This window comes from Acanthisitta chloris, unplaced genomic scaffold, assembly GCF_000695815.1.
Source record: "Acanthisitta chloris isolate BGI_N310 unplaced genomic scaffold, ASM69581v1 scaffold7948, whole genome shotgun sequence".
Taxonomy (NCBI): domain Eukaryota; kingdom Metazoa; phylum Chordata; class Aves; order Passeriformes; family Acanthisittidae; genus Acanthisitta; species Acanthisitta chloris.
Window position 1 is genome coordinate 6,135 of NW_008686399.1, and position 10,546 is coordinate 16,680.

At 38.9% G+C, this 10,546-nt stretch overlaps 1 protein-coding gene across 1 annotated transcript in view; it reads left to right on the plus strand.

Annotated features, from left to right (window-relative positions):
* Nucleotides 1–5,889, plus strand: part of PARP11 (poly (ADP-ribose) polymerase family, member 11) — an 8,918-nt gene extending 3,029 nt beyond the window's left edge. The window contains exons 4-7 of the mRNA XM_009080097.1: nucleotides 241–313; nucleotides 401–531; nucleotides 5,125–5,276; nucleotides 5,576–5,889. Coding sequence (XP_009078345.1) covers nucleotides 241–313; nucleotides 401–531; nucleotides 5,125–5,276; nucleotides 5,576–5,889 — 670 coding nt within the window. The remainder of the gene's footprint in view (nucleotides 1–240; nucleotides 314–400; nucleotides 532–5,124; nucleotides 5,277–5,575) is intronic.
* The last annotated feature ends 4,657 nt before the right edge of the window (nucleotides 5,890–10,546 follow it).

Genomic DNA, 10,546 nt, shown 5'->3' on the forward strand with positions numbered 1-10,546 from the left:
GTTGCCATGGTTTATTTATAAAAAGCTAAGCTAGAATTTGAGTACGAAGTACGACCTTTTGCCTTTGACCTTACATGCTGACAACAGCCTTTGACTGAATTAAAACCCCAGGTATTTCTGTATAAGCTTTGTGGGGGTTTGGTTTTTTGCATACTATATTGTTTGGAGCAGGAGCCTGACAGGAAGAAAATGGCTCATGTCTTTGATGTGATGTATTTTTACCTTTTTTTTTGTTTGAAGTTTCATCTGTGAAAATGAGGCTATCCCTATGCCTTCACACTGGGAGAATGTAAATACTGAGGAGCCATACCAGGTAAGAGCTGGTATGCAAGTTGGTCAAAAATATGTGATAATGAAATAATGCATCGAATTGAAATCGTGCTAACCTCTTTTTTTCCAGCTTATTCCATTGCAAAAGAAAACAAATGAATATAATGAAGTTTCTAGTCTCTTTGGAAAAACAATGGATAGCCACCGAATTAAAAGAATTAAGAGAATACAAAATCTAGACTTGTGGGAGTTTTTTTGCAGGTGAGATTATTTCTAAAACCAACAGTCTTAGGATTGTTAATGGAGCACATTTTGAAGTCATGCAGCAGAAATATGTTTAATTGTTTTATTATTAATGAAAATCTATGCCACTTTATATCTTTAAAAATGTTCTTGTTTGTTGTTTCTCTGTATTCAGAATTCCATTTTCAAGCCTGTAGCTTCTACAGGTGCAGAAATGTAATACTTGTAGAAATACATTAGGTACAGGTGTTGCAAAGATAAGACTAATGTATTAAATGCGTTCAGAATGTCCATGTGGTAGATGCCCATGATACTTACAGTGAAATAAGGAGAACAGAAATGAGCTTTTTGTAAAATAATTCCTTGAGAGGCTTGTATTACTTTAATTTTTACTGTACAAAGCAAATGAATATTTGTGTCTTGTTGAATTTCTCAACTGTATGAAACCTAGGACAGAATTAAGTGTCCAATTAATGCATATTTATGCAATTTTTTTAAACTTAATGTGATACAAAACCTTGTTCTAAGTTCTTGGCTTTTCCCCTCTAAGAAGGAGTATATATGATAATCAGTTTCAAAGGTGTATTACACTAATAAAACCAACTGAACTAAGTTAAATAGTGAGGAAATAAGCAGATGTATATTAAAATTTTGCATCAGTTACATTTTTTAAAAAAGATTTAATTTATTGTTAAAGTTATATCATTAATATGTGTATAAGGAAATTAATTTACTGCTGTAAAAGACAATAAAAATATCTTTATAAATCAGCAACAAAAGGGCTGGAAAGAGGATCCAGGGAACTACAGGCCTAGCAGCCTGACCTTGGTGCTGAGGAAGGTCATGGAACAGATCACCTTGAGTTTCCATCACATGGTGTATACAGGACAACCAGGGGATCAGGCCCAGCCATGGTGGGTTTAGTAAAGGCAGGTCCTGCTTGACCAGCCCTGTCTCCTTCTATGACAAGGTGACCTGCTTAGGGAATGAGGGAAAGGCTGCAGATATTGTTTACCTGGACTTCAGTAAAGCTTTTGGCACCATTTCCCACAGCATTCTCCTGGAGAAACTGGCTGTTCATGGCTTGGGCAGGTGCACTGTTTGCTGGGGAAAAATCTGGCCATATGGCTGGGCCCAGGCCCAGAGAGTGGTGGTGAATGGAGTTAAATTCATCTGGTGGCCGGTCATGGGTGGTGTTCCCCAGGGCTCAGTTTTGGGGTCAGTCCAGTTTAATATCTATACCAATGATCTGGATAAGGGAATTGAGCGCACCCTCAGTTAGTCTGCAGCTGACACCAAGCTGGGTGGGAGTGTTGATCTGCTGGAGGATAAGTCTCTGCAGGGGGATCTGGACAGGCTGGATCGATAAGCCAAGACTAGCTGTATAAAGTTCAACAAGACAAAGTACTGGGTCCTGGACCTGGGTCATGACAATCCCATGTAGTGTTACAGCCTTGGGGAAGAGTGTCTGGAAAATTGGCCAGTGGAATAGCTCCTGGGAGTGCTGATTGAGAAAGTCTGAACACGAACCAGCAGTGTGCCCAGGTGGCCAAAAAGGCCAATGACATCCTGGCCTATATCAGCAATAGTGTGGCCAGGAGGACCAGGGCAGTGATTTTGCCCCTGTACTCAGCGCTAGTGAGTTTGGGTTTGGGGCCCTCACTACAAGAAAGACGTTGAAGTGCTGGATCATGTCCAGAGAAGGGCAGTGAAGCTGGGGAAAGGTTTGGAGCACAACTCTGATGAGGAGTGGATGAGGTCATTTGCCCTGGAGAAAAAGAGGCTCAGAGGAGACCTTATTCAACTACCTGAAAGGAGTTTGTGGTGAGATGGGGGGTCAGTCTCTTTTTTCCCAAGTGACAGGTGACAGGGCAAGGGGAAATGGCCTCAAGTTGCAGCAGGGGAGGTTGAGATTGGATAGTAAGGAAAGTTTCTTCACAGAAAGTGTTGTCAAGCATTGGAACAGGGAAGTGGTGGAATCACCATCCCTGGAGATGTGAAAGGTACATAGATGTAGTGCTTAGGTATATGGTTTAGTGGTGGTCTTGGCAGTGTCAGGTTAATGGCTGGACTTGATCTTAAGAGTCTTTTCCAACCCAAATGATTCTATGAATCTAATTGCAAATTTATTTGACTATATTTGCCTCTTTTAAGTATTAAGGTTTATTTGCTTGACTGTGTTTCACCAGACGGTCCTTTGTACAATTAAGTTTCTGTAGAGGTGTGTTTATACATGTATCGTAATTTTTGAGAACAGGAGTAGTTAGCAATCAGGTTTCAAAGTAAATGTCCTTTGAGTCTCCAGTGTAGATGGCAGAGTGGGGCAGGGGAAGACATTTGCTTAGCTTAGGAACTGATGTCATTTGGAGAGTGTACTAATTTTCCTGACTTAAACCCATGAATAGAATTCATGGGTTTAAGAACTCTGAATCTATGAATCTGTGCTAGAATATTCTCAAGGTACAAAAATGAGATGGGGGAATTAGAATTTTGTATGTCAGGAGTATTACTGTATCACCATATAATTGTCTGCAAACCAAGGGACTTTTTATTACTTGTACAGTATAAAAGTATATGGAGAAAAGTAATTTCAGTTTTAAAATTCTTCTCCTGTACCAAAAAAAAAAAAAAAGGCAAGTAACAATGAAAATTGCTAGAATAAGTGTATGCAATTGAGGCTTAGCTGCTTTTCTGCTGAAGGTAAAATATAGTCTTGGAGTAGATAGGATTACACTGGTGAAGAAATTATTGCCTGGTAGTATATTACAAAGAAACTCCAGCACTTCAAATTCACTATAAGTTTGTTTGGTGTCCTGAGCAGGAAAGTTAAAAATAACAGAAGATGAAGCTTAGTCCAGCATATTTTTGTTCATGTCTCTCAGTCTGGAGTTGTAGAGGAGTACAGCAAGTAAAAAATGGTGTTGGTCAGTGAGATTGCTGAACTTCAGAAACAGCTGTGTGATTGCTTAAGTACAAAGAGCATGTCTCAGGATATTTAGTTCTGCTTTCGGTTTCTCCATTTATTGAGTGATCTGGCTGTTTGAGAACTTTCTGAGTGCTGGATCAACTTAAGTTTGTTGAACTGGATTGCATTGTCACTGCTGCTGGAAAGTAATAGGATGATGCTTTTTAGAATAGTTGGGCTCCAATTCTGTTCCAAATTAACAAAATGTCCTGTTGTGGCATTTCTGCATTCTGCAGAACCAACTTCCCAGTGTGCCTGCTATATTCTACTGCTTACAAGGAACTTAACTTTTGCTTAAACTTTTATGGTTTTGAAAAAGTGTTTTCTTTAATTGATAAGATCAGTAATTACATTGAGCATTGCTTGAATGATTATTTGCATCATTGTAGTGGTCAAAACACATTTGCCCCTTACTATAGTTCCCATATTAATGACAATTTTAAGGTTTTTTTAATGAAATCAACTAGTAAGAGTGAAATTACAGATTTATTTTTTTTTTTTGACAATTGATTATTCATTTTTTCTGTAAATTCATTCCTTTCTTCTGTTTCAAGAGAAATTACTCTGGGCTATATTTATGTACTGCCAGTGATCATCAGCCAACAGTAGAACATTGGCAATTGAAAAATTTCAAATGTTCAGCATTACTAACCCTTAGCTCAGAGCTGTTTCCTCACACAGGTAGTTTTCTCAAGATGATGAGAATCTTGGCTTCTGGGTTTTGTCGAACTGCTAATGGAGTGGAACTTGAGTGCCTGGAACCTGACTGCCTCTGAGTAAAAAGTCTTACAAATGAGATTATTAGTGAAACCTCCCACATGCCATTGAGATTTTACTGACATTCTCCTGATTTGGAAAGCAGTTGTAGAGAAGAAGAGATGTATGCACAAAAAACTTGAGTTGCAGAGACATAGGTATTTTAGTTTGCACTAAGTGGAGCAGAAATAAAAAATAAGCTGAACACTAAAACAGAATAAACATATCTTTCAAGCTAAATACTGTAAGTTTCACTTTTGTGAAATATACTTATTTATAAATAATGCGCAGTTGCAATATAATGCCATTACTATGATATGGATTTGTCTTTGCTGCTTGTCTTTTTTCCTTTCCCTGGACTTGGTTGATAGAACTTCCCCAGACTCCATCTAAATTGTAGGCCCTGGGAATGCTTCTCCAATTCAAGTGTGAACTCCAGTTTCAAGCAGATTGCTTGATTTGTAAACCCAAGTGTGCAGCACAGTGCCCCATGCACTGTGGCTTTTATAGGAAGAAAATTCAGGAACAAGCTATAATATGGTCTGACTTGATTTTGTCTGGACAGTCAACACATCATAACTACAAACAGCTTAGTGATTTAGACACATCTTCAGAGTCAACTTCTTCGTGGATCTTAGGAAAACCCTACTGACAGAAAGTTGCTTAAAGATTGATGGGAGGTATGTCTGTTCTTTAACTGAAGGTGTGCTATGGCCTTCTGCCGATGAGACTGTAATATAGGTTCATCTGTAGGGTAAGGTGTGGTTTTTTTTTCAAGATTCCAGACTGATGTAACCCTGCCAATGCACAACTTACCTCTTTTAGAATGTATGTGAACCATAAATTCAGGTAAGCATTATGACATGATCATGATATTCTGTTCTCTGTAGGAAAAAAGCTCAACTGAAGAAGAAAAGAGGTGTCCCGACGATTAATGAGCAGATGCTATTTCATGGCACCAGTAATGAATTTGTAGAAGCAATATGTATTCATAACTTCGACTGGAGGATAAATGGGATGCATGCTGCCGTGTATGGAAAAGGTGAGAATTGTCACATAAACCAGCTTGGTCCTACTGGGTGGTCAGACCAGGGAGCATGGGAAAGGGATGCCCAGCAAAGCAGTGTTGATCACAAGACAATCTGCGTACTGAACTGTCCACATGAAGAGTATTTGGTCATGTTGCTATAATCTAACAAAAAAAAAAACAAAAAAGAGATTGCTAATGAACATAAATAAAAAACCAGACATTTGTCATCATCCTGAGACCTGTATCCATGCTCTCATAGTTAAGCTGTCATGGTAAGAATGTCATCAGATTTTTTTTTATTTATTTGAAAGGGACCTATTTCGCAAGAGATGCATCATATTCCAGCCACTTCTGCAAAGAGAGCATGAAGCATGGAGATACTTTTCAGATTCATGGCGTGAACCTGCAGCCCCATCTGCATAGACCAGATAAAGTCATGTTTCTTGCTCGCGTATTAACTGGTGACTATATTGGCGGTGACTCAAAGTACATGAGGCCTCCTTCAAAAGATGGAAGTTTTGTGAACCTGTATGACAGCTGTGTGGATAATACCTGGAACCCAAAGATTTTTGTCATCTTTGATGCCAACCAAATCTACCCTGAGTACTTAATAGAATTTTGTTAAGCTTGAACTGAGTATTGTGTCTTTTTGATACTTTTGTTCCTTTTGTAAAGACAACAACAACATAAAAACATGAGTGAAAGGAAAGAGGTGAGAGAAGAACTGGCATGTTCATGGAGGAGGGAAGCTATCAAATGTTTAAGGGAGATTGGTGAACTGTTTTCAAAAATCTGTAAATTTTACTAATGCATTTTTCAAATGTAGAGGCTATTACAAATTTGAAGTTGCTTAGTGAGCCTTAAATACATTGGGCATTGGTAAGTTTTCAAAGGCAAGACTGATGTTCTGATTTTTTAAAATATATTGAAAGTATTTATTAATGTGGTAGAAATATGCCTCTAATATAGTATGCATATGATGAACCTAATCTTTTATAAAGATTGTCTATAAAACATGAAGTGACAACAGCAGCAAAACCCCGGGGGACTTGGCTATATATGTGTGTATGTCTGTGTTCTGTAGTACGTGATGCTTTGTGTTTGGAGGTCTCCTAGTTTGGATTCTAAATCTATTAAAAAAAATTTGATGTCTCCTCCATCAGTTTTCTCCAGATAAAGTTCAACAAAGCTGTTAGGTTTAACTTAGGCACCTTTTACTGTAATCTTCAGTTATATACTTGCGAAGTTACAAAACCCTTGCACTAGGATTTGAACTTTGGTTTTGATGGAAGAGATGCCTATGAACTCCTGTGGTTGTTAATTGTTTGGTATGTAACTGTTCAGCTCATGGCTGGGATACCAGCAGTGCTGTGCACCTTTCTGAGTTCTTATTCTGTCAATTTTTTTGCCATCTTGTTACAGTCTGCATGTGCATGCACTTACATTCATGCTGCTGTGCTGCTGTGATTCCTGTCTGGTCAGAGTTTAAGAACCACTCAGGGCTCACGTTTTTACTGTTACTGAAGAAAATGTTTAGATTAACTTTAGTGGAAAAGTTAAACTAACAATGAAAATTTCAGAAGATGCCAGCCGTTGGTTTTTAAATACTTCAATAGAAAGCTTTCAATAACACTTGTGTAGTTCAGGTTTTCATAACTGGTATAGTTGTAATATGAAAGAGTATTTTTCACATGTAGAAAGAGCAAAAAAGACAGTATTTGGTTAAAGAACAAACTTCAGTACCTAAACACGTGAAGAGCCTCAAGAGGGGCTGTTATGGTGAAATGCACTGACATGTTAAACAATCTGCTATGAAATGGTGTCCCTAGTGTTCTTTTTTAAAGGACCTAAGTAGCACTAACAGACAAAGTTGAAGCCTTTCCAGGCTTTTTCTTTGGCTATTACCAGTGACAAGTCCCTGTAGAAATAGTACGTAACTGTGGCAGATAGAGAATGATCTGTATTGTCTGTCATGAACTTTTTAGGTCACAGACTGTGTTTAAAATCTATTGTATTTGAAAGGCACTGCAGGTGGCATGACCAGGTCTGCTCATAGCCATATTAAACTGGTAGAACTGAAAGCAGAATATGACTACATATCTGGCACCATAACTGAGGACACAAACATCTCTTTCTTCTCCTTAGTGCTGTCATCTTTGCCTGTCAGTAGATCTTGCACAAATTGTTTGTTTGTTTGTATTTGTAATTTCATGGCAACTTTTCATTTTGTTTCTGTTCCTAAACTGTTTAGGGCTAAAATGCATTTTCCTTTATTTTAGGAGGTATGATCTCTGATTCCCAGTTTGGAGCTCTAGGTTCTACTCTTGTAGGTATAATTTGTGTTTGATTCACTACTATGCTAACTGTGCAAAAGGCACTTTGTTCCCCACATTGTATAAAATAATAGCAAGTCATGCAGGGAATTTGTGTATGACAGACTCCTTTTAATCCTTATACAGTATTTTGCAGAGCATACATTTTGTGAAACTAACACATACATGTGCTGCTGTTACTTTGATTTAGTATTTTATTTCTTCTGAGCTCTGAACTGACCTTTTTAGTTAAGAAAACTGAAGATTTAGCATCTCATAGGCACAGAAGTCCATAAACCATACTGATCTTAGAGACTTTTCCTATTGTTTGTGTGGTGATGTCTTGTTTGCTACTTAAATTGAATGCAGAATCTTTATCTTATCACTGCTTAATTGAAGTTCTACCTCTTCTTTCAATGTACTGTTTTACTTTTTGATACCTGTTTTTGTGCTGATGAATCTTGATAGTGAAGTTATCTGTAAAGTAACCTTTTTCTGGCAAGGGGAGAGAGATTGTTATTGCAGGCAAAGTCCAGAACTGTACAAGTAGCTAATGCAGGAAATAGTTGCATGTAATAAAAGGAACAGGGAGAGAGGAAGGGAGGAAAATAATTTCTTGGTCTATTGAGTGTTAAAAAAAAGGGATTTAATCTGATTCTGGGGAAGGAAACCTGCTATTTTCTGTTACTATTTCATGTCGTGACTCTTTATGCTCCATTTTCTTTTTACACCTGTGCAAGAGAGCATGTCATTCTGTTACATGCCTTGATCTGAGGTACAGGTTTTTTACTATATTATTCTTGTGGCTGAATGTTTTCACATGAGCACAACAGTTCATGACATAGAAGTAAGATCAACTTATCAGCTCAAAGCTGGCATCCTGTGCCAGCTTTGATTTTTAGAATGGGTGTGTAACAGTTATTGCTCAACAGATCTCATTTCATGCAGAGCAGTTTGGGAGAGTGTCTGTCTGCATTCCAGTTCATTTACAGGGCCATTTTTTTCAAACTTTTGTTTTTAAGGTAGAATCTGAAGAAACAAAAGGACACACCTGTATTTTTAATAGATGTCCCAGTACACACCCATCCGAGCTAGACGTGAGATACTTACTGTACCAGCTGGAGTTAGTGACTTAAATTCCAGGAGTATATTGAATGCCAGTTCAGCTGGTGGTTTCAGGACAACTCTGATCCTTTCTAAACCATTACCAGCACACAAGACCATAGCAGGAAGGCTCAAGTGAGGTTATGCAGTCTGCATAGGTGGAGATTACTTTCAGGAAGATGAGCACTTGTCAGTCCTAAAATTCCTTTGACCTAAATGTCTGTCAAGTGTTGTATATTATTATTTTTATGCACTGTCCAAAACAACAGACTTCCAGAACAGCGTAAGTCTGCTCCAGTATAGCCATCTACTCTTCACAAGTCACCAAAAAATTGTGGGGACTGACAGATGGAATACTTTGTAATATATTTGCTTCTGGCATGTTTCTCTTGCTTTTCTCTGCTGCTGCAACCCTGCAGAGTTAGTGAGGGAGTTTAGAGGAATAATCTTTGAGCAAGCAAAATAAGAAGGTGGTTGTGTGGCTGCATTTTCTTTTTTGTTTGCTTTTGTTTAACTGACACAGATGCTTTCACTGACATGATTTTCTGACCTGATTTTTCCATAGAAAAGCCTATGTCAGCAAGCCATGCTAAAAGTCAGATGTAGGGTTTTCTTGCAAAATACATGTATTTCATAGCAAATGGACTGGGAGACCTTGGCCCAGACCCTAGGCCTCCCAAGTTGCTGACTAGTCCAGCTTAAAGTTTGCTGCTGATGTGGAGACCCCACTCACTCCAACTGCTGACATCACAGGCCAGGGGCACTCACCTCCACTTTCTTGTCAGATGCCAGGAGTTGGCACTAAACTCCCCACACCCACACAGAGGCTCAAAAGTAGCTGGCACTGAGTTGTTGCAGCATGTTCACGGTGGTCAGAGACTGAGCATAGACAGAGATGCTTAAGGAAAGATAGAAGCAGCGAGACCAGACTGCATTGGGCAGGCACAGGGCTTGGCCAGACAAATGGACTGGCCAACCCACTGGCCCCTCTTATACCCCTCTCTGTCTACCTGCATTGTACCCCTCAGCATCTCCTTCCCCTGTGCATCCCCCACCCCATGAGTGTGTACAGCTGCATCGAGTCCTGCACCCCTTGCAGTCCTGTCCAAAGTCCAGGCCCATCTTCCTGGAAGTGGCACCTGTGGTTTCTTGATAACCCATCAATGACTGTGAGTAGTGAGGTTTGATTTTTTCACTGTTTCTGTGTTTGTCTTGTCAGTTTTATGTCTCAGGGTATTTTGTTTCTCCTTTGTCCCTTAGTTTTCTCACTGCCAGGTCCCCAGTCAGGTAACCCCATTGGAATAAATTTTTTTACACTCTCATGTGCCCTTATCAATTGATGTGACTGACCAGGTTTGCTTCTCATCACTGTCTCCCTTATCATGTTAGTCAGGTTCATATGCCCTTATGCTTTTTTTCATGGCTTCCTCCTTTTCTTACTGTCCTTGTTGCATTGGAAAAGGTCCTTGACTCTTAAAGGAGTAGACACTCTCCTTCCACGTACTTGTATATTTAATGGTGCCACATAAGGTGTCCTGCAATTCTGGTCCCACATTTGTCCTAACTTGGAGATTCAGTTGGAAAGGTCACATTTCATTCCTATGGTAACAAATGCACTTAGCAGGATTGTTTGCTACGCAAGGTGAACAGGAAGATTGGAAACATGCAAGTTCTTTTGAGTGGATTTTTTTTCATTTTAAAGAGCCCACTTGACTGTACAGAAGTAGGAGAGTATTTGGTGTATATTCAAATAAGCAAGAAAAAATTTGCAGTGTCATGAAGAGTGTAAGTATGGGAAAAGGATAAAGAAAATGCTCTCTATCCATTCAGACAGTAATCAGTTCCATGGAATACCATAAAATGAGT